The 25,111-nt window shown below is 35.6% G+C and overlaps 1 protein-coding gene across 1 annotated transcript; it reads right to left on the reverse strand.

Moving 5' to 3' along the window:
* Window positions 1-7,263: 7,263 nt before the first annotated feature.
* Window positions 7,264-8,004, reverse strand: LOC111886532 (heavy metal-associated isoprenylated plant protein 39). Its single transcript, XM_023882792.3, has 3 exons — window positions 7,918-8,004; window positions 7,745-7,820; window positions 7,264-7,651 (listed from the first exon to the last, which is right to left on the reverse strand). Exons 1-3 carry the CDS (start codon window positions 7,930-7,932, stop codon window positions 7,395-7,397), a joined length of 348 nt encoding a protein of 115 aa, XP_023738560.1. The 5' UTR covers window positions 7,933-8,004; the 3' UTR covers window positions 7,264-7,394.
* Between the last annotated feature and the right edge of the window lie 17,107 nt (window positions 8,005-25,111).

The following is a 25,111-nucleotide window of genomic DNA, read 5'->3' on the forward strand; positions in this document are numbered from 1 at the left end:
TTTAATGAGAATTTATAAGTCCTTGTCTTACCCGTTTGGCTAACGACCCTCCACCGATCGAGGAAGCGGTGGGTGAGAGTGGACACCCATTAAGTTGCCATTTTATAGGCAACAACCTTATACCCCCTTATAGAACGGCTTTGTGAATGAGGCGTACTAGCTGTAAGACGACTTGATCTTATACATATATATATATATATATATATATATATATATATATATATATATATATATATATATATATTATTAACTTATTATATAAAGTATAAGGGTTGAATTTTAACTTTTAAAATTCTAAGGGTTGGAACTAAAGTTTTAATCAAGACTTTACTTGTTCCAAAACTTGAGGGCAAGTTTTGTAAACTTTCAAAACTTTTCATTTCTTATAACTTATGAGTTAATTGAGTAATAAAAATGAAGACTCTTCATTGTTATAAAACTGGTGTTCTTTTAATGGCTTTAATAAAAGTGTGACTTTTGATTTTCTAACTTGAGGACAAGTTTCAGACTCCATTAAAACACATTATGATCATGAATTAAACTACCATGAAGGTTACAAGCAATTCCTATGATCATCTAATCTTCATAAGTTCATGAACATAAATATGAACACTTTCAAGAATCAAAAATTACACTTAAAAAACTTGTAATTTTGATAATTGCCAATGTAAATGGATTAGCATAAACATTACACCATCTAAAATAAGTTTTATAACACCAAAGCAGTTTAGGGTAATGTTTCTAGTCCATTTCCACCAGTAAAAGTCAAAAATCTGCATTCTGAGGCTCCTACTCGTCGAGTGCACGAACCTACTCAGCGAGTAGGATGAATTTACACATGAACTCGGCGAGTCCCCCCATGGACTCGGCGAGTTCAGCAGGCAGACAGCACAAAATCGACTTTTTTCAACAATTTTGCACAAATAACAAACAAACAAGCCTTGGCTCTGATACCACTGATGGGTTTTGATCATTCTAAGACTTCCTAAGTGTACATGCAACCCTAATAACCTTGGATCTATGTTTGTCTAATTATCATGCAAACTTGAATTCCAAGGTTATATTCCTATCTAGCATACATAGGGAACAATTTTTTAACTTGAATGAAAGATAGAATAACTTACCTTGTTGTTGCTTATGATCCTTGAAACCTTGTGAGCCTAGCACCCCAAGTGTGATGCCTCAAATGCTTCACACAACACCAAATGCAAAGGAGTAAACTTTGAAAGAATCTTACACTTGCAAAAATCGGCCTAGCCCTCACTTGTTCATGTGTGTAGCCGATTTTGGTGGAGAACATGTTCTTTATATAGTGTTAACACATCTAGGGTTACACCATGTAAACCCTAATGTGTCATGGCTCTTCATTTCCATGACCCATGGGTTTGTAACTCCCATGGAGAATCCTATGGGTTTAACCCAACTTGATAATCCATGGAGCCTCTTAGCCCACTATACAAGTTATGGATGATTTGCATAATCAACCCATATATTTAATTAGTTATCTTTTGATCACTTAATTAATTCTAAATTAATTCTTGATCAAACTAATTAAATAATACTATTAATATATTAGAACTTATAATATATTAATAAACCACAAGTGTTATTTCTCTCATTTAGTCTGTCAAATTGCATGGTGCCATGCAACCCAAATGGACCATGCCGGGTCGGGTCAAGTACATACCAGAAATAGTTATGGACTTAGATACCTTATCCAATAGAGCTAGCCATGGTTGTTGAAGAAAAGAAACAATTGAGGTGTTTGTTGAAGTTCGTGAGGTTGAAGTTCAAGATTGCTATGATGTTTCTTGTGCTTCTTGCTGTTGTGTTGATGATGCTGAAAGAAAAGGTGGTGGGATAGATATGGTTAGGGCTAAGGGATTGGGTGTAATTAGTGGTTTTTGGTGGTAAAGATGCTCTCCCTTTTTGTAAACTTGGGGTTGGGGATATGAAGACCTTCTATGGTTTTTGGTGGGTAGGATATAGATTAGTATATATATGGATGTAAATTCCCTTGTCTGGTAAATGCCCCTATAATTTAATCAACTTTTGTATGCCCCGTGTACTTTTGTATCTAATGGAAACAAGTATCTTTATTTTACTATACTTTTGTTCCACTGAATGGTCTTATTAAGTGCAATTGAATACTGATAAAAGGCATTGGTTATTGTGGACCAAAACAATTGAATATAATGCGTATCACATGGGTACAACAGACAAGTGAAAGTGATTGAGTTTGTAGACCAATACAGGTAAAAGGCATTGGGTAAAATGAGGACCACACATGGGATCCACATCCGGATTAAAATGACAACATTTTGGGAGGAGTGCATTTGTGGACCAACTCAAGGATTGAATACTGATAAAATAGTAGGGTACCATCACATGTGATATTAGAACAATAAGTCATAAAGACAAATTACATAGGGTTCAAATGACAGAATTTAGGGATCCATGTGAAGTTAAGTAAAGGTTCAAAAGACACAAATGTTCCCCATGCTAGGGGTGTTCGTTTGGATGGATCGGTTTAATCCGATCCGATCAAGTGAATCCAAATTAATTTCGGTTTTCAAAACGTAGATCCAAATAGTCCAAACTAAATTCAAATCTGATCCGATCCAACCAAATTATAATTCGGTTGGATCGGTTTTTTAAAATTCGGTTTTCAAGAATTAGGACATTTCAATAAATATGTAACTTTAGTATTAAGTTACTTTATAATATAAACTAAAAAATATTGTTTAATTAGTTGTGAATTAAAACTTATCAATAACTATCAAGAAAAATATATTATAATTTACTACTTTATACAATTTTTTTTGATAAGAAGTACATATTAAAGTATTATAATAGATGAAAAATTTTAATATCCGAACCAAATAGTCCGATCCAAATTGTCCAATTGGACAATTCGGTTTTATCCAAATAGTGAACAATCCTACCCCATGCAACAACAACATAAACTATTACATAACATAAAGGTTCAAAACATGACACATGTGTAAAGAGACAAATCCTAATCTATATCCACTGCATTTGTTGTTGAGTTGCCTTCACCATTTTTCCCATACACTGCTTTTGCAGGTTTTGTTTTCAAAATTCTCTCAGAAGGCTTTCTTGTTCTAACTGCAACCCCCACTCCTCTTGCTTTCACCTGTAAATAAGAAAATTATCATATTACCCTTCCATTCAAAATACTTAAAATGGTATTAGGGGTATACTTGTACGGTTTCAAATAATAAAATTACCATATTACCCTTCCATTAAATAATAAAATTACCATATTACCCTTCGATTAACAATAAAATTACCATATTACCCTTCCATTAATAATACTAAAAACATTGTTAGGGGTATACTTGTACAGTTTCAAAGTACTTTTTTCTTTCGAACACCATGCACTCCACCACCTTCACCACCATGCACACCACCTTCACATCCATGTACACCACCTACAACACTATTAACTAATCCTTGCATGCCTACTGCACCACCATTCACCGACCCTTCAATTACAGATTCCTATACAAGGTAACATGTCAATATTTAAGATTTACAAATTTGCTTTGCTAAAATGACAACATTATTTCAATATACCTGTGTAGTCTTGGTTATCTTTGGTCTTTTCACCCTGAGCTTAACTGGCTTATTTGTTGTGGGGCAAGTAACCTTGTTGTGGCCAGGCATATGACAAGCACTGCACACAATGGGTTTACCCTTTTTTGATACCTTATGTTTCCCTATTTTCTCTGTCACATATCTCTTCCCTTTTGTTGCAGGTCTTCCAGACATCCTTCTTCTTTGGGGAGGTAAGGGTGGGGTGAATGATGTCTCTGGCCACATGTTACTACCATTCATAGGCAAAATATTATTCAAGTATGTTTTATTGTAGTTTGCTCTGCAGAAAATAGGATCCGCATAGGTGTCCACATCCCTATTCAGAAATAAGATTGTAGTAATTGAATGGGTACACCCATATCCATTTAGTTGCCATAACCTACAAGAACATGTCATGTTGTCAAGATCCACATCATAAGCTTGACCTTCATTTCTTGTCTCAAACTTGTTTAGTCCACTTGGGAGCACTTGCCAGTACCTAGCTTCAATCTTTAAACCATTTAGTAACTGCCTTATTGCAGGACTTACATCCTTTGTCCATTTCTTGTGTTTTAAGTTAAACATCCTCTCCATGATATATAACCTCAACTCCTCTAACATAGTGATTATTGGTTTCCTTCTAGCCTCAACAATTACTGCATTAATGCACTCAGAAATACCATTCTCCACTGCAGCACATGCCCTCCCTCCCTCATAAAATGTTCTTAACTAGGTATTTGGTTCCTTCTCCATCAAGTACTTATGGGCTTCCAGACTTAACCTTTCAATTTTTTGCATGAATTCATTGAAAGATTATGGTGTTGTTGCATTGCAAGCCTTCCACAAAAGGTTCTCAAAAATAGCCCCTGCAAACCTCTTCTTAAGATTTGCAACAATGTGCCTTGCACATTGTCGATGCTCAACACAAGGAAGCACATCCTTAACTGCCTCCATAAGACCCTTGTGTTGGTCAGACATTAAGGTAAACCCAGTGCCCATACCTAGTTCAAGATCATCTCTAAGCAACTCCAGAAACCACATCCATTTTTCCTTATTCTCAACACACACTATTGCCCATGCAACTAGAAATATGTGGTTATTAGCATCTCTACCCATAGCACACAATAATTCCCCATTGCATACACCCTTAAGGAAACATCCATCTATACCTAACACCTTTCTACAACCTTCTAACCAACCAAATTTCACATTAGCAAAACATACATAGAACTTACTGAAGTAAGTCAAACCATCAGGCATGCATTGGACGTCCATTTTGTCTGTTAAACATGGATTGATTCTTCTAATTTCCTCCCTATAAGACCACAATTTTGCATAATGCTCAATAAGAGTCCCCTCGATAAGATTCATGGCATGTGCCTTTGCTCTTCTGCATTGACTTAAACTAACTTGTATTCCAAACTTCCTGATGACCTCCAATCTCAATTGTCTAATTGTTAACTTTTGTCTATGCAAAATTTCCTTTGTATAATGCTCTCCTATCTAAGAGTATGTGACAATTGATCCTAGTTTGTAGTTTCTAGCACAATTATGCTCAATCTTCAATGACTTGATTTGAAATGACACCTCCTGCCTCATCCATGTAGCCCATAACCTGAATGGGCAAGCTCCTTTGCAACACACCACCAACAACCTTTTACTATCATTCTTCTTGAAGCATAGTTGGTATCCATTTGCCACAACATAGTTACATAACATATTTTTCAGCTGCTTTGGACTTTTAAATTTCATCCCAAGAACAGGTACTTGCCTCTTCCATTGCATATTAGGGTTGAAAATGGAATGGATCTCAACATCTTCTTCTTCAACTTCATTGTCACCAGTATCACCTTCTGGAGGACGTAACTTACTAAGAAACTCATCCCCAGTCGTCTTGTTCAAAGGTACTTTGTCAATGTCAATTACTTTATCTTCAAGACCTATATTGGGATGGGTTTCATCAGGGGCAGTGTTTTCTTCTTTTCTAGGTACACTATCATCTTCAAGGCCATTTTCATTATCTTCACTAACAACCAGATTCATGTCATCATCCCACCCTTCCTCCAACCCATTCCCATTATGATCAACATAAACTAAAATTTCCCCGTATTCATACCCGCTATCTATAAACTGGGCAAAATCCAAATCATCTACAATGGGACGAATCCCTCTAGATAAAGGGATGTTAGGTAAGCAGTAGTAGACGTTTTGAAACTCTTCCCCGATAGCTCTATCAATAAAATCAAAAAAGTCCCTTACATCCATACCTGCCCAATCAACATCAGTGAAGAGGAACTTATTCCCATCAACATACACAGAAGGATGTCGAACAAATACACCACTGTAGCGTAGATGAACTCTTAGATATACAACTTCATTATCGTTCTCAGCCATGCAATAGTGAAACAATCTTCAAAGAGTAAAATACCTTCGACAACAACAGTGTAATCTCAGTAGTGGATAAGATGGTTAAAAACCCTAGTTCAAATCTCCATTCCTCTTCTTATAAAACGACTATGGAAAATGAATTAAGATTATTTACAAGTTTTTTCCACTCTGGAATTACACATTTGGCACAATTACTAATTGACCACCTAAGTCAACAGCCACATCAACTTTTTAACAAGCTAAATAAATTACGAAATCAATAAGGGTATAAGAGACAAGTAATTTTCGAGTTTGAGGGTCCATAAAGACCAAAAAAAATAATATTGGTCTTTTAAAACCAAAAGTAAAAGTTAGATGAGTCTCTATGACAAAAACCCATGAATAAACATGTAAGTAGTTTCTGTACAAGGAACTAACTCTTTGAGATAATTACAAAATCATCTTACTATCCCTAGCTTTTATCAACAGATTATCTGATTATCTCTTCAAGTCACAGTAATCACTATAAAAAAGCACACCTAAACACCCATTAAACTCGATATAGATGCATTGTAAGGCATGACACATATATGAAATTTTGGAGTCAGATTATGTTATAAGACAATACCTAAAGTAGCAATAGATGCTTCAAGGATTTATACTAAATCTTCACCATGTTATGGAGCTTAAATGAGGTAAAAAATTTGTTGATTTCACAATTTTATGTCTTTGTAAAGATCTTATCAATATTAGCTTTATTAGTACTTCATTGAATATCATTTGATAAACTCGTCTCAAGTATATACTTAACTAAAATCAAAGATTTATAATAAGCGGGGTTGTGGTTAAGGTGGGGTTTCTTTTTGAATTAATGGACTTAATGAGTTCAAAGCTTAATAGGGACATATATAAAGATCCATTTCTATTAGTGTATCCCTTATGTCTCTATATATGTTGATGCCTCCCTTCCATCTATAAACACTATTTTGGAGAGACAGTATTAGACTCCATATATATTTTGCATTTTTTAAGTGGCTTTTCTTTTTGACTTAACTCTTGTTTTCTAGATCTATAGTTTGAACACTTTTCTAAATGGCTTTTCTTTTTGATCACTTAACTCTTGTTACCTATTTTCATGTTGATTTTCCATGGATTGTGTCTATGCACAGTTTTTTTATACCATCCAAACAAATATAGTCTATTGTTTCACTTAACATTTGTTCGATAAAATCTTTAGTTTGAATCATTGTTGTTTTGAACAAAAGTAAAGTTTTCTGCAATTCCCATAATGTTGGCTTTAACTTACCGTTGCCTCGCACACATTAAAACACAAACAATCTATACATGACGTTTAAGTACATACTTTTTTTCCACTTTATTTAGATCAACTCCTATATAAAATATACTTCCCAATTCAAATCGACTAGTCACGAAATAACACAACGATTGGGATTTTCCTCGATAGTAACATAGTAACCATGTGACGTACAAGGATTATATTGAACCTGACACTTTGGTTCATTTTGTTTAGGTTTGGTTTCAACCTTTTGGTTTTTAGCTGGCTCAACGATTAAAATTTCAGTGTGGCAAACCTTTGTTAGTTTCTTGTAGCCACATACCGGATTAACAACGCCCACAATTGTCAGTTTCTTGTCTTTCATGTTCATATCTATGGATTGAATCCCTATATTATGTAAATATATTTTTGAATTAAGAAAGAAAATCAACTATGAAGGTACCAAAGTGTATTTTAAGAAACTGAACGCAAAAAGCTCACCTTCAAGGCTTGAAATTGCTTTCATAGCCTTCCTTTTACATTTATCGTCATGTACTCCTACTCCATACACCACTTTCTGTATTCAATTTAAAAATCGGAAAATGTAAAGAATTCTTTTTGATCAATTGACGAAGTTATCATAACTAAAAGAACATTGTATTGCTGTTTTTAACCTTGGGTTCGGCCATTTGGATGGTAGTGATGAATCAAGAAAAAGGCGGGACTTTCAATTCAAGACGTCTTATGTGTTTGTAATTGTGTGTGTGCTTTATAGGAAAAGAAGCAAAGGTATGGTGTTTGCATATTCCTTTTTCAACAAGTAATTACAAAAATGAAAAAAATATTTAGTATAGTCATTGTCAGTAAGCATTAATAATAAATAGAAATGGACATTTCTGCAAATGTCAAACCATAAATGATCAAAATGGTTTATTAACTGTTTGCATATTCCTTGTCAATCATATAATTACAAAACCAAAAATTATTTAATACAATCGTGAATAAAAAATTAAAATGGTGAGTTGTCATATGTCACTGAACCATGAAGGACATACATTGTTTATTAGTAAGATACATCGTACAAAGTATAATTTAAAGAAATAAATGTACATTGTTATCCTGTAAACCATACATTATTAAAGTCACTTTTGTAGAAGGATATTCATAAAAATGACAGACACGATTAATTGATTATGTAGGATTAATGTAAATGACACCAATTACGATCGAAATGGGGTTCCGGATTGTATATAATTTGTAGTTTCTTCTCAATTGCACCATACCTTTGCCAACTATTCTCTCTTCCCCTTATATCCGAAATGTTTACCAATCACCATTTTCTCAACTAAATGACATCTTCTTATGCACTTGTATCGAAATCTACTTTAATTTTGATATGTTTCTTTAACTCTTTGACAAAATTTGATAAAAAGCGAAGCATTTCAAAGTTGTTATTCGGATTTTAAATTCTGAACTTTTTTACTTCGTTTGCAATGTTTGGTAACCAAAAATTCGGAATCCTAAATTCGAATTTAAAATGTTCTTTTTATTGTAAGAAATTTGTGTGATGCAAAACTAATACGAAGCAAAAAAAATAAATAATAAACAGCTAATAACTCAAGTCTTCTTTCATACATTTTTATCTCTTTTTGAAAAGCAGTTTTAACCCTTGTTCTAGTTATATACGCATTGTTTACAAGTTTAAGTAGAAACATTTTATGGTGCATGTTAGATTGCTCGGTGGGACCATTTTATTCAAAGAACCAGGGATCAAGTCCGTTGATAGGTTACAATACATCATTCTACTTGAAAAAAAAATGAGATTTAACATTTATGAATAAAAATAATATATTTTTAAACACAAGTTAAATTCCTTTTTTGATGAGCCACTATTTAGTTTGTGCCCCAGTCCAAAACATTCTAAAACCTGTGACTAAATATTCATCTAATGTATGGGATGAAGTAGTGGTTGCTTATCTATGTAGTGTTTCTTTCTTTAAAACAAAGTTATTTTTTTTTCTGAATTTGACAATTCACTAATAACATCATGTGTTTATTATTCTAATACGCATGTACATGTTAGTAATTGAGTTCAATTCAAGGTTCTAAATGGCGTGAGGCGTGGCGTGGCGGCAAGGCCAAGCCTCAAGCTTAACGAGCCATGGCGAGCCATGGCGTTTTTCAAGGCGTGATGTAAGGCGGCGATTTTGTATTAATTTAAAATTGTATTACCACATAAATATAAATTTATATTAAATATAACTACTTTTTAGAAGTGTTAGATCAATAACTAATAACGAAAAGTTAACAAAAACCACAATACTTGTATCTCCGATTTGAAAAACCATAACAAAGAGCAAAAAACTGTGTTTCAAACAAAAAAACACGCGCCATAACACGCCATAACGCGCCATGGCGCGCCATATCACGCCTTGTCACGCGCCACGCCTAACAACAACGTTATGAAGCTTTTCGTAACGGCGAAGCCACGCCTCACGTCATGGCGCGCCATGGCGCGCCTTTTAGAACACTGGTTCAATTACATAAAAGGGTAAAGCTAACAGGAGTAGGATTAGAGATACTTACCTAGACTTAAGGAAGAAGAATATTTGTAATCCACTTCTTTAAATCTGCTTCGTTGATTTTCTGATTAATACTTTGAAACTATGAATCTTGAACCATTCTGATTCTTGAATTTCTGATGAGTACTGGTTGATTATTGATGAATACTTTGTTGAATATCGTGATTTGGTATTTTGATTCTTACAAATTGTGATGATCTTGTTGAATCTACATTGTTGAATATCTTGATTCTTGAAAACTGATTGGGGAATAACTTAATTTGATGTAGAGAAAAAGATGTAGTAAAAGAATGATTTAAAAGAAACAAAAGAAGGATGCAGTAAAAGAAGATTTGGAAGTAATCAAAATTTGTTGATATTTTATTGTAATCAACAAGTTACTTGGCAACTTGGCAAGTTGACTGTCAGAATTTTAGAAAGTAAAGTAAGAAAAGCTAAAGGTCAACTTCAGGAAACAATAAAGTAAAAGGTGTATTACTTGGTTGTCTTGTTTGGAAGGGGAAGCAATAAGAAGATAAAAAATGGTATATTTCAAGAACAAAGAAAGTCACGCCCTAATACATATCATCTTTTCTTTACATCAATATTGTTGAGGACATGACCAATTATAAATTTAATGAAGAGTTCAACTCTATTACAAACACTACCAATATATGTTAATAACTTCCTTTATCATGTGTTAGTGGAGAAATAAACAGCAATAAACTAAATAATCTCTGAAATTTGTGGTAGTTAACTAGTTATCCTCAGAAATAATTTTGTAATTATCTTTAAGTTTAAAGTTTTAATTTTGTTTCATGATCTATCAAAAAAAAATTAAATAATGTATCTCAATACCTAGTCATATGTTAAAAACAATGTTGTTGAAAGTTAGGTCAGATGACTCTACAATTTGCATCTCATAGCAATAGAACCCAGTTATAGTATAGAACCGGGCGATACAACCCTGTGGAGAAAAAACCCGGTTGTAGCAGTGGAAGCGGCTTGTTTATTCTAATCATTTAACCCGGTTTCATACTTTGAACCGTGTCCTATTACTCTTCCTTTCATAAAACCCGGTTTCTACATAATATAACCCGGTTTTTTGAGAAATCGGGTCCTATGTTGCGGGTCCTATGTGACTTTTTGTTTTTGTAGTAGTGTGAGGTTTTAGAATTGATGTCATTTCGAAAATACAAAAAGATTGGCCCTTACAAGAAATGTCAATAACTTTGTGGTCTTTTTGTGAATATATATATATATATATATATATATATATATATATATATATATATATATATATATATATATAACAAGTTTTTTGGTATGAGTTGATACTGAGGGCATCCACAATGCCATTGGGAGAGAGAGAGAGAGAGAGAGAGAGAGATGACAGCCGCACATGGTCTAATTTTGTTTACTATATATTTTTATTTAAAAATAACAACTTATAATAACAACAATTGTCATTTTTTCATTAATTGCCCTGGGCTTTTGAGGACATTTAATTAATTGCATTGAACTCTATAAAGTTAAATGGATTGTCACGTCATCTTTCTACAATCCATACAACTTTATCATTTTTTTTTCCTACAATGCATTGAACTAGGGGTGAGCAAAAACCGAACTGACTAAAGAAAAACCGACAAAACCGTAATAAACCGCAACCGAAAAACCGAAACCGATGCAAAAACCAATGGTGCGGATTTAATTTTTGCAAAAACCGAAGGTCAACGGTGCGGTGCGGTTTCTATCCTAAAAACCAGTCCACCAAAACCGAACCGCACAACAAGCGTGTATAGTAATAAATCAATCAATGTATATTATATACATGCTACTTAAAATAGTTATAAATGATAATATATTTATTATATGTTTATTTTGTGTTTGTATAAGACTATATGGGGTGCAAAAAAAATCTTCTATTGTTAGCCAAATGTACTAATCGATTACATGTAATAAGCTTGTAACAAATTAAGTAAAAATCAACCAACCTTCAATCATTAATTAGTTTTTGAGAGTGGTCACAAGTTGTATTTTAAGCGACTTACAATTTTTGATTATGTAATTTTGTTTTGAGTTGAAAATGAATGTATTAAAAAAAACAGCACAATATAAGCATATATGCACATGGTTTTCAGTTCTTACAGTTTTAAAAAACCGCACAAAAAAACATAAAAAAAAACTGCACCAAATTCTTAACATGTTTTAAAAACCGAAACCACACCGATATAAACCGAAACCGCATTTAAAAACCGAAAAACCGAACCATTGCAAAACCGCACCCAACGGTTGTAAGAATGCAAAAACTGCACCATGCGGTTGTGGTTCGATTTGGTCTGAAAACCGCACCAAACCGCATCATGCTCACCCCTACATTGAACTCTATAAAGTTTAATAAAATATAATTTATAATAAATATTTAAGAATTAAAAACTTTCATTTTTCCTATTGAAGAGATTAATGACCATTGAACTCCAAATTCATTGAATACCAAGGTGGCATCTCACAATGGTAGAGTTTCATCATTTGAATGATGCATAGACTTGCTACCTCATTCAACTCACCATTGTGGATGCTCTTATATAGCTTATCCAACGAGTCATCGGTCAACATATATTTTCCAACAATATCCCTTAAACCATACCTTACTCTTCTAGCAACACACGAGTTCCACAATTACATGGTTGTAATAGCGAATTTTCCAAAATAGTTATTAAATATCCAAAAGACTTCACAAACTCATCGAAGCACACATGTGAATTAACCTATATTTCTACAAGAACCGTCTATATAAGTAAATCCATGTCGTAATATGTTATGAATATTTAAGTGAAAAAAATTAAGGCTCCGTTTGATAGTGAGCTGATTGGGTCCGGTTAGCAATTTAGCTGACTCGGCCCGGGTCCGCCTGTTTGCTAAAGCCCGAAAATGTCTGACTTGCTCGACAATCACTGGCCTAGCTCCTTACTCGGTCCATGATTAAAGGAGAGCTAACCGAGTCGGTTCTGCGTCTTTCTCATTTATGCCCTCCCCGTTGCTTCCTTCGTATTATATATGTCAAGCCATCAAGGAATCATGATCCCTTCAAGTGATCACATAGTTTCTCCCACAGTCACCAGGATTGACAAACTGCATACACAACCTGGAACGTGAAATATGTCAATCCCGATTTTGTATCTGATTCAATTGGGATCGAGAATTGATCGACTCTAGAACACGATTAGAAATCAAATAGGTCACCGACTGATTTAATTGAAATCCGATTTTCTTCTTTGTGATGTGATTACGATAATTTGACAAATTGATTGCCTACATATGTGCCGATCGTTGTCCACTTTTTTGAGTTAATAGCTTCAGTTTTTGAAATTCTCGATTTGTTGCTGAGATTTTTTGTTGTTGTTTGTTGTGCTTATTTGCTGTTGATTGTTGATGAGTTGAGATTTTTTTGTTGCTGTTTATGAAATTCTGATGGTTTGATCAAGTTTCTGAGATCTTATGGTAACTTTTTAATGTAAAATTTTCAGCTTGTTAAATCAAATTGACATGAATTTAATATTGACTGTATGTGAAATTCCTTTTGATTTTGGGTTTATGATTCTATAATACACCCATGACCCATGGTTTGATCAAATTTATTTTATGCCGATGGTTTGATCAATTTTCTTTTATGGTTTGATGTGATCAAATTTCTTTTATGTCGATGGTTTGATCAAATTTCATTTTCTATATTGTTAATTGTATGCTGAAAACCTCAAGAATGTGTGAAGTATACAAGTGTTAAGAAGTACACAAGTGTCCATTATAAAAAAAAAAATTGTTTCAGGGTAATATAATCATTTTGCCAGTCAGTCAGATATAAAATCAAACAATAAGTTTGAGTCGGAAATTAACTATGTCAGAACTTCTAACACCACCAGCTTCTAACTCAGTTAATTCTAACCAAGTTAGCAACTATCAAATGACCCATAACACTCCTCGATTCATGCATTCTAGTATATTTTTTTGCTGCAACTGAAGAACCCAGTTTGGAATTTTTTAGATTTTTGTTAATTTTGTGTCTTTAAATTGACTCACATTTTTGTCTAATTTATGTCTATTTCTCATGATCGTACAAATATGATGTTTTTGATTTACGGTTCTTTTTTTTAAATAAAACATAGTTGATATGAAAATTGGTAGTTGTAAATTTGAAGCTGGAAACTGTAGTTTTTATTTATATATAAGTGTTCATCAAAAATAGTTGTTAGCTTTTAAAAATTTAAATTTACATAAAGCCTAAAAGCTAAAACTCTTAAAAGCTATTTTAATTAACTTTTGGATTATAAGTTTTTTGTTTAAAATAAAAACTAAAAATTCGTACTAACAAAGGAAACATTTTCTTTAATTCGAGTTTTTTTTCCTAAACACCTAAAAGCTCATAAAACCTGGTTGTTGAACATACCCTTAAGCTTCTAAAAACGGGTTGTTGATTTTAACGAATGTCTTAATTAATATTTCATTTTTACAAAGCAATCGTTTAATTATTGTTCTTAATGCTATGGAGTAAACACCCAATGGAACTGGTGTGGTGATGACATGTACAGGGGTCACAACGTTCACATTGCGCTCACACCACTAGGGGTGTGCAAAAAAACCGTAAACTGAAAAACCAAGCCGAACTGTCCGATCCGAAACCGAAAAAAACTAAAACTAAAAAAACCGAAACCGAAAAAACCGGATATCAACGAGTCGGTTTTGGTTTTCATACTTAGGTATCCGTGGATAACCAAACCGAACCGTTTCATATATATATATATATATATATATATATATATATATATATATATATATATATATATATATATATATATATTACTCATTTCCATTAAACGGTTAGCCATTGTTAGTATAAGGTCTTTGTTTTCGTCCCTGAAAGGTTCCTATAAAGAAAGATTAGATACAAACGATGTGGTTGAGGCTCGAGTTGGACTCGATTCCCTTAAACAGATTCGTCGTCTGTTCCCAGGATACAACAAGCTAAACAGTATCGTGTACTGCCGGATATCACCACTTGCCTGAAAGAATCGCCGGAAGCAGGAGTGCAGAGAAGGAATAGAAAGAAGAGTAGTTTCATTCGTATGTCTGAATGAGACGACAAGGTCTTCTTTTATAGTTGAATTGCAAAACGGAAACAAATCACTAATTGATTGAGCGTTTAATGGCAATAAATGTCATTAATTACGCAATCAATACATCCATTATAGAATTCAAAAATAGGGACCAAAACTGTAAAGTTTAGCAAAAACGAGGGTAGCGCGCGCCCGAGTTTTCGGAGCTGCATTCGTGTCCATGCACGAGTTCGGTGTTCTTGGTCTACGGAACCAAGATTTGCACCCCCCCTGCGCGCGGGTAGGAATTGTAACATATCCATAGACACAAGCTTGTAAGCCTTCATTGCAATGAAGCTTATAAACCTTGTTGAGTTTGGTCTCTCTACCAATGTGGGACTCATTCCCACATTCCTCTCTTTTGCTAAACTTATTCTCAAATACCCATCTTTGAGTATCGATATCTCATTCACTTATACTCTATTTTGGACATATAATATATCGTTTCGAAGTCCTCATGGAGGAGAACACAAACCCACTTAGAGTTCGTTATATATACAACGTATGTATATATTTACATATGTCCAAAGTTAGTAAAAAATATAAATATTTTTACTAAATTTCCAACAATCCCCCACATGAATGGAGATCGATCTCTGCACATCCAATTTCCAGACGAAATTTTCAACAGTTGAATCCTGCATAGGATAGGTAGGTATTACCCTTTGGACCTTCCCTTAAGAAGTTACACTTAATCTCCTGGCAGTTAGTAGATCTCGATGTCTTTGAACTAAGCTGCCATTTATGTAGACGACAATGTAAATCTTACAGGACTCTCCCTGACAAAGTCATATCCTCATAGACGTGTTCGTTTTGGTCATGAACACTAACCTGGTTCTGCAAGAGCTTTAGGAATTTTTTTTTGCCCTTATAATTCCCTTCGAAGCGACCCCACTTCTCTCTCACATAGGTGATTCCAAGAATCATTAAAAACCATATGTTTAGCCTAATTTTGTCACTACATAAAGGAATGGACTAGGAAGAAATGTTAACTCCCCCCACAGTGACCTGCCTCACTCATACAATTAGGTTATCCTTTTGAACCCAGATCTTGGGATCTCCAGTCTTCTGGGTAAGGTTTCCTTCGTATGAATTTGTTCATTCATGGGCTTTAGTCCCATTCCTCTTGATGACTTATACACTACATCTCTACTCAAGCCTTTTGTAAGCGGATCTGCAATGTTATCCTTTAACTTCACCCAGTCAACCGTGATAACCCCCGTAGAGATTAGTTGTCATATCGTTTTATGTCTACGTCTAATGTGCCTTGATTTCCCATTATACATTGTACTTTGAGCTCTACCAATTGCTGATTGGTTATCATAATGTATACATATGGTCGTTACCGGCTTAGGCCATTCGGGAATGTCCTCTACAAATTGACGTAGCCACTCCGTCTCTTCAGCACAAATATCTAAGGCGATAAATTCAGATTCCATTGTGGATCTAGATATAACTGTTTGCTTTGACGATTTCCATGCTACAGCAGCGCCTCCAAGTGTAAACACATATCCACTTGTAGATTTGGAATCTTTTATGTCAGATATCCAATTTGCATCTGTGTATCCTTCGATAACTGCTGGATGTCTGCCATAATGCAGTCCATATTCTCGCGTGTATCTCACATACCTCAGCAACCTAGTAATACTCTTCCAGTGTTCAGAACTGGGTTTACTAGTGTATTTACTTAGTCTACTCACAGCATATGCTAAGTCAAGTCTGGTACAACTCATTAGATACATCAGACTGCCAATAATTCTTGAATATTCCACTTGATTAACACTATCACCTCTATTTTTACGTAGATGTTGACTAGTGTCAATTGGAGTTCTAGCTATGCTAGTGTCTCCCTTAGCAAATTTTTCAAGAATTCTATCCACATAGTGTGTTTGAATCAAAATCAAACCACTTTGGGTTCTTGTGATCTTCACTCCAAGTATCACATCTGCTAAACCCATATCTTTCATGTTGAACCTGGATTTTAACATATCCTTCGTGGATCTTATTATCTTGTCATCACTACCAATGATAAGCATATCATCAACATACAAACACAAGATGACATAACCATGAGTGGTGTTTTTCACATAGATAACTTATCACACTCATTGATTCTAAAGCCACTTTCCATCATGACTTGTTCAAATTTTTGATGCCATTGTTTACAAACCTTGTTCTCTCCATATAAATTTCTTCTTCCAACTCCCCATTTAGGAAATCTGTTTTCACATCCATTTGATGAACTTGCAAGTTTCTGATACCTGCAATGGCAAGAACTAATCTAATGGATGTTATCCGCATTACTGGCGAATAGGTATCAAAGTAGTCTAGACCTTCCTTTTGTCTATAACCTTTGATTACTAGTCTTGCCTTGTATTTATCAATACTGCCATCAGGTTTCATCTTTCTCTTAAAAATCCAACGGTAACCTAGTGGCTTGCTACCTAGAGGTAGATCCACTAGTTCCCATGTATGATTTTGTAAGATAGATTCTACCTCATTTTTGATGGCTTCTTTCCATTGAGGTCCCTCAGAAGAAGTTACCGCCTCTTGGTAGGTTTTAGGTTCACTTTCCACCACATAGGTGAAAAAATCATCACCAAATGATTTTTCAACTCTAGCCCTCTTACTTCTTCTGGGTTCTATCTTTTCCTCATCGGATTGAGCTTGTTCTTCCTCTCGAACAGCTTCGTTGTTTGGTAAAGATGGGCTTTCTACTTCCTTGTTCAAACAGGGAAACACATCTTCAAAGAATGAAGCATTCCTTGATTCCATTATGGTATTCTTGTGTATTTCAGGATTCTTAGAATCATGCACAAGGAACCGATAAGCACTAATACTTTGTGCATACCCAATGAATACACAATCCACTGTTTTAGGCCCTAAATTTTGTACCTTAGGTGGTGGCACTACAACTTTAGCTAGGCACCCCCACACTCGTAAGTACTTATACGATGGCTTTCTTCCCATCCGAAGTTCATACGGTGTTTCATTCTTTTCTTTGCGAGGTATCTTATTTAAAAGATAGTTAGCCGACAAAATAGCTTCCCCCCACATTGATTGGTTTACACCCGAACTAATTATCATGGCATTGACCATTTCTTTCAAGGTACAGTTCTTTCTTTCATCAATTCCATTGGATTAAGGTGAATAGGGCGATGTGAATTCATGACGAATTCCATTTTTAGCACAAAAATCAGCATAGGGAGAAACATATTCCCCACCCCTATCACTTCTAACCACTTTAATTCTCTTGTTGATTCTCAACTTCATTTTTGTACAAGACAAACTTGTCTATTGCTTCATCTTTACTCTTAAGTAAATATATGTAGCAATATTTCATGCTATCATCGATGAATGTAATGAAGTATTTGTTCCCACCTTGAGTAGGAATTGACTTTAGATCACACACATCAGTGTGAATTAAATCAAGAGGTTTGGTGTTTCTTTTGATTGTTTGGAAAGACAATCTAGTTTGTTTGGCTTCAACACATGTGGGGCATTTGTGATTTGAGTCAATATTAAGTTTTGGTATGTATTCTAGTTTAATTAATCGCTTGATTGAATTGTAATTTACATGTCCTAAGCGACCATGCCAAACATTTGAACACTCAAGCAAATAAGCAAAACTAGAACTTTCATTATTCATTTTGTTTGTCACCATTACATTCAATTTGAACATGTCATTCAAGGCATATCCTTTTCCCACAAACATACCATTTTTGGACAAAACAAACTTGTCCAACTCAAACACTAGCTTAAAACCAAATTGGTTCAACAAACCACCCGACACTAGATTCTTACGAAGTTCAGGAACATACAGAACATCCCTAAGCTTCACTTCTTTCCCCGAAGTCATTTTTAGAATGACATCACCAACACCTTTGATATCCGCGGTAGCTGCATTTCCCATGTAGAGCTTTTCACCATCTTCAACTTCTTTGTAGGTGTTGAAAACACTTTTGTCATGACACACATGACGAGTAGCTCCCGTGTCAATCCACCACTCCTTTGAATTTGTATTCATGAGATTCACTTCAGAAACCATAGCCGTCAGATCAATTATCATGGCCACCAACTCCATGTTATCATTCACCATGTTTGCTTGACGGTTTTCCCTCTTAGGTTGAGGGTACTCCGAAGCCTTGTGACCCGGTTGGCCACAGTTGTAGCACTTGAACTTCTTCTTGAAAGTTCCTGCCTTGGGGCCTCGGTTTTTGCCCTTTGCTTTCCCTTTGTGAGGTCCCTTGCCTTTGCTTTTGGAAGTTTGACCAGCTTCCACCATATGAACCTTAGAAGATTCAACTTCACTGCCTTTCTTCAAGTTCATTCTATTGTCTTCTTCAATGCGAAGACGCACCACCAGTTCCTCCACAGACATCTCCTTTCGCGTATGCTTAAGGTAATTTTTGAAGTCTATCCAACCAGGAGGAAGCTTTTCGACCATTGATGAAACTTGGAATGATTCATTAAGATCCATCCCTTCTGCATTGTTATCATGTATGATGACCTGAAGGTCTTGGACTTGACTCATAACAGATTTCGAGTCAACCATTTTGTACTCCAAGAATTTATCAACAACATGATTCTTAGTTCTGGCATCTTCTGTCTTATACTTCCTTTCCAATGACTCCCATAGTTCCTTAGCAATTGCAACTTTACAATAAACATTGTAAAGTGCATCTGTTAGCCCATTCAACACATAGTTGCGGCACAGAAATTCAGAATGCTTCCATGCATCCACTGCAGTCGCAGATTGAGCATCAGCCTGCCCCTCAGCAATTACAGGAGCAGTTTCTGTTAGGAACCGAGCCAGGTTCAAGGTGGTCAAGTAGAACAACATCTTCTGTTGCCACCTCTTGAAGTTCAGACCAGAAAAATTTTCAGGTCTTTCAGCATGATTAGCCATGATGTTTGGAACCGGTGCATTTGGGTTCACAGCAAGGGTAGCACCAACAACAGGAGTTCCAGTACCAACGGAAGTTGCATACATTCTGAAAGAATCGTAACCACAATGAAATAAATTATTACAGGAAGAAAAAAAATCAATACAAACTCGATTTTAGAATAGAAGAACAGAAAACGAAAGTATTAGAACAAATAATAGAATTTGTTTAAGACTGTTAGTATAAGGTCTTCGTTTTCGTCCCTGAAAGGTTCCTGTAAAGAAAGATTAGATACAAACGATGTGGTTGAGGCTCGAGCTGGACTCGATTCCCTTAAATAGATTCGTCGTCTGTTCCCAGGGTACAACAACCTAAACAGTATCGTGTACTGCCGGATATCACCACTTGCCTGAATAAATCGTCGGAAGCAGGAGTGCAGAGAAGGAAGAGGAAGAAGAGTAGTTTCATTCGTATGTCTGAATGAGAAGACAAGGTCTTCTTTTATAGTTGAATTGCAAAACGGAAACAAATCACTAATTGATTGAGCGCTTAATGAATGTCATTAATTACGCAATCAATACATCCGTTATAGAATTCAAAAATCATTTAATGAATGTCATTAATTACACAATCAATACATCCGTTATAGAATTCAAAAATAGGGACCACAACTGTAGCGCGCGCCCGAGTTTTCGGAGCTGCATTCGTGTCCGCAGGTCGCGCCCATGCACGAGTTCGGTGTTTTTGGTCTACGGAACCAAGATTGCACCCCCCCTACGCGCGGGTAGGAATTGTAACATAACCATAGACACAAGCTTGTAAGCCTTCATTGAAATGAAGCTTATAAACCTTGTTGAGTTTGGTCTCTCTACCAATGTGGGACTCATTCCCACATTCCTCTCTTTTGCTAAACTTATTCTCAAATACCCATCTTTGAGTATCGATATCTCATTCACTTATACTCTATTTTGGACATATAATGTATCGTTTCGAAGTCCTGATGGAGGAGAACACAAACCCACTTAGAGTTCGTTATATATACAACGTATGTATATATTTATATATGTCCAAAGTTAGTAAAAAATATAAATATTTTTACTAAATTTCCAACAGCCATATCCCAAACAAATCATGATTGACAATTTTAGTTTTTCACTTCTACATTATGTTTTCTTGTATTTTATTTTTATATTTATTATATCAATTATAATGTATGTTACTTGAACTTCATTATGTTTTTATAACTTTTGGACTTACTAATGTTTAGTAAAAATCATTGGATGAAGTTTATAATTTTGATTGTATTTGATTTTTTATATTTAGCGGGTATCAGTGAACCGAACCGTGATTACCCGCCTTTATACGGTTCGGTTCGATTCGTTTTTTTTTCCAATTCGGTTTGGTTTCGGTTAGTGCACATGAGGTACCCGCCTCATGGTGACGGTTCACAATTGTATTACTATCCGAACCGAACCGTCCCGTTAACATCCCTAGACACCACACCCTCTAGCGTGGTGCAAGGAAGGTGAGGGAGGGCGTAGCCATGTCCTACTCTTCTTTCTCATCTCTCTTATGTTCTTTAGGAATATTAGGACTTTGTACAATATAAATCATTGCATATAAGGTCATCCAGAGTATCCACCACTAACTACTAATGTGGTGTGTGACATCCCCAAAATCACGGCCAGAAAAGACCGGTTTGTTTATGCTTTGTTTAAAAATCAGAGTTACATTTTAAATGAAAGTGTTGCGGAGTTTGTCCCAAAACAAAAATATGATAAAGATTTATCAAAAGCATTTCCATAGAAATGTATTTCATTAAAAGACTCGGGATGTCATGTTCGTACAGATCAAAAGCATAAACAGTACAATATAAGCCTTACTACATTATTTCATATCTACAGGCCTATATCCGTAATCCCTCGTCCAAAACATCACACCTATGCTCATGCGCCACTACCTGTAATACATAAAACTGAGTGGGTCAGGCTTGGGAGCTTGGTGAGCACATAGGGTTTTCAACCCACAATAAATAAGTTTATTAATTTCATCGATCAACAATAACCCGATTACCCGTTCCCGTTATCCTCACTTTACGTCCCTAAACACCTATCATAAGGGACCTAGCCTAAGGATCATCATCGGGACGGACACTACTGCTAAGGGAATTCCTCAGCAATAAATGTCCTAAAGGCAACCATGTGGGGGATGGAGTACACCGGTGAACATATCGTTCACAAACACCTACAGGTTGCGAGCCTGCTAGTGTTCCACTGGACTGTCTAGAAGAGTCCGTGGTCGTCATCCATACTCCGCTAGATGACAGAATCAACAACATCAACATCGAGGCCTCTCATCATTTTATCACACATCACCTATTGCATCTACCCATGTTTTACCCCAATATTTTCGTAGATATAAAATACATATACAGTTTAAATCATTGAAAACATGTATAACAACGTTCATCTAGCATAGATAGCAAGTATTCAGATAATATGCACACATAGCACGTAATTTATATAAAATACTTCATATCTATGTGTAAGTTGAAAGTAACTATGTACTCACCTGTTAAGGTGATGATTCCAAAATCGGGCAGCGCTTGCTTCTAACGATTCTATTTTCCTTTGACGAAACCTAGCATTATTATCGCTAAATTTTAGTCTAATATTTACCGTGACCAACTATTAGTCTTAGTATTATTATTATTATATAAGCGTTAAACAATATTTTCCAACCACTATGTACAGACAGGGGCCAGACATAAAACACCGGAGGGCAGGACCATTTTGGCATATAGCACTTCTGAAATCCAACAACCCTATGCGGCCCTTTAAACCAGATTCCCCGTACCGCGAGTAGTTAAAAAAATATATTATAACGACACTTATATAAGTTATAATAATAGCTCAAATATTTATTATAAGTTCATAATAACAATACTAATTTTAAATATAAGCTATATTAAAATAAGGTAAGCATAACTTACTTACAAGGGGGTTTTAGCTAGGAGTCGGGCTCTGCAGGGGCAGAACTTCGTCGCTGAATCTTTCTAAGAAAGATTCGTGCAGCGCTTCAGCGCTCACCTTACTATACTAAGCTACAGAAAGAGAAGTCGAATCACGAGGGACCGAAATGCTCGGGGGATAAGGAGAGAAAGACTCTTGAATCATGAGAATGATGCAAGAAATATGAGAGCCCAAGGCTCTTATTTATACTAATTGAATTTTCAAAAACTACCCTCCATAATTACTTAATGACCTTTTAGTTATATAAACAACTAAACACCCCTCTATAATACTATTATAAATGGATTTAATGATATTTGTACTAAACTAATGTCGAAAGAACTCAACATTAGTCTTATAATGACCGCATCGTCGATACCTTTCTAATGATATATACATATGTATATATATGTGTACGTATACATGATTTATACTTTATTTTAATACGTAAATATGCTATTATAATTTGTAACTCGTTCATACGAACTCCGTTTTTGACGTTCTTTGTATCCACGCGTAGGTGAAGACGTACTCTACAACTTTCGTTTAGACTCCGTCGGCTAATTTTGACTTTATTTTTAAAGTTATATTTTTAACAAGTCGGGACAGGATTGGTCTGTTTAAAATCTCATAACTTCTTCATACGAAGTCAGATTTGGGCGTTCTTTTTATCGATGTTCTTAGTTTAACATATTCTACGACTTTCGTTTAGATCACTAAGGCTAAATCTCGCTCTATCGTAAATTCACTATTCACGCTTCCCGGTATCGTGCCGGTTCTGTCGTGAAACTTCGACGGGTCATAACTTCTTCGTTATAACTCGGATTTCGGCGTTCCTTATATGCACGGAAACCTTGAGACATATTCTACAACTTTATGTAGAGATATTGGGATTATCTCACACTTTAATTTTGACGCTCATTTTTATTCTTTATTAATTATACATTTATAATTAAATAATAAACACATATAATTCACATAATACTCAAATATTTCATCTTTATTACTTCAAAAAGAGTCACAAGAGTTGACCTAGACTATTACATTGACAAAAATGCTTAGCCCTGAAACCCGGGCGTTACAATTCTCTCCCCCTTAGGATGATTCCGTCTCGGAATCATGCATCAGCAAACAGATGTGGATAGCGACTCATCATGTCATCCTCTGTTTCCCAAGTGAGATTCGGCCCATTCGAATGTTTCCATCGGACTAGCACCAAGTCGACCATATTGCGTCGTAACTTCTTAGTCTTACGGTCAACAATTGCCTCAGGCTCTTCGATCAACCTTTTATTTTCATCCATCCTTAACTCTGAGATTGGAATTATGTCAGGAACATCTCCCGTGAATTTCCTCAAATAACACACATGGAAGGTGTTATGAATACCATTGAGTTCTTCGGGCAATTCCAGCTTGTAAGTTTGGTTCCCTATCTTCTGAAGAACTTTGAACGGTCCAATAAACCTTGGACTCAACTTTCCTCGTTTCCCAAATCATATAAGTCCCTTCCACGGTGAGACTTTAAGCAAAACGGAATCCCCAACTTCGAAAGTTATCGGTCGTCTTTTCTTGTCAGCATAGCTCTTCTGACGATCCTGGGCTGCTAACATCCTTTCCCTAATCACCTTCAACTTCTCAGCAGTCTCATGGACTATCTCGGGGCCCATAAACTGCTTCTCTCCGGCTTCAAGCCAACAAGACGGCGTACGACACTTCTGCCCATACAAGGCTTGATAAGGAGCCATCTTGATGCTCGAGTGAAAACTATTGTTGTAGGAAAATTCTACCAGAGGTAAGTGCTCGTCCCAATTCCCTTGGAATTCGAGGGTACATGCTCTTAGCATATCTTCCAGCGTCTGAATCGTTCTTTCGCTCTGACCATCAGTTTGCGGATGATAAGCAGTACTCAAACACAACTTTGTACCTAACTCCTCTTGTAGACTCCTCCAAAACCTTGACGTGAAACGACTATCACGATCTGATACAATCGTAAGAGGGACACCGTGAAGTCTTACAATTTCCTTCACGTAAGCATTTGCGAGCTTATCCATAGACCACTTCTCGTTGGCTGTTATGAAGTGTGCACTCTTGGTGAAACGATCCACGACTACCCAAATCATGTCGTGACCGTTCTTCGTCCTGGGCAGTTTAGTCACAAAATCCATGGTGATGTCTTCCCATTTACCCATGGGTACAGGTAAAGGTTCCAAACTCCCATACGGTTTCTGATGTTGTGCCTTAACCCTCGCACATGTTACGCA

Source organism: Lactuca sativa, chromosome 3 (genome assembly GCF_002870075.4).
Source record: "Lactuca sativa cultivar Salinas chromosome 3, Lsat_Salinas_v11, whole genome shotgun sequence".
NCBI lineage: Eukaryota > Viridiplantae > Streptophyta > Magnoliopsida > Asterales > Asteraceae > Lactuca > Lactuca sativa.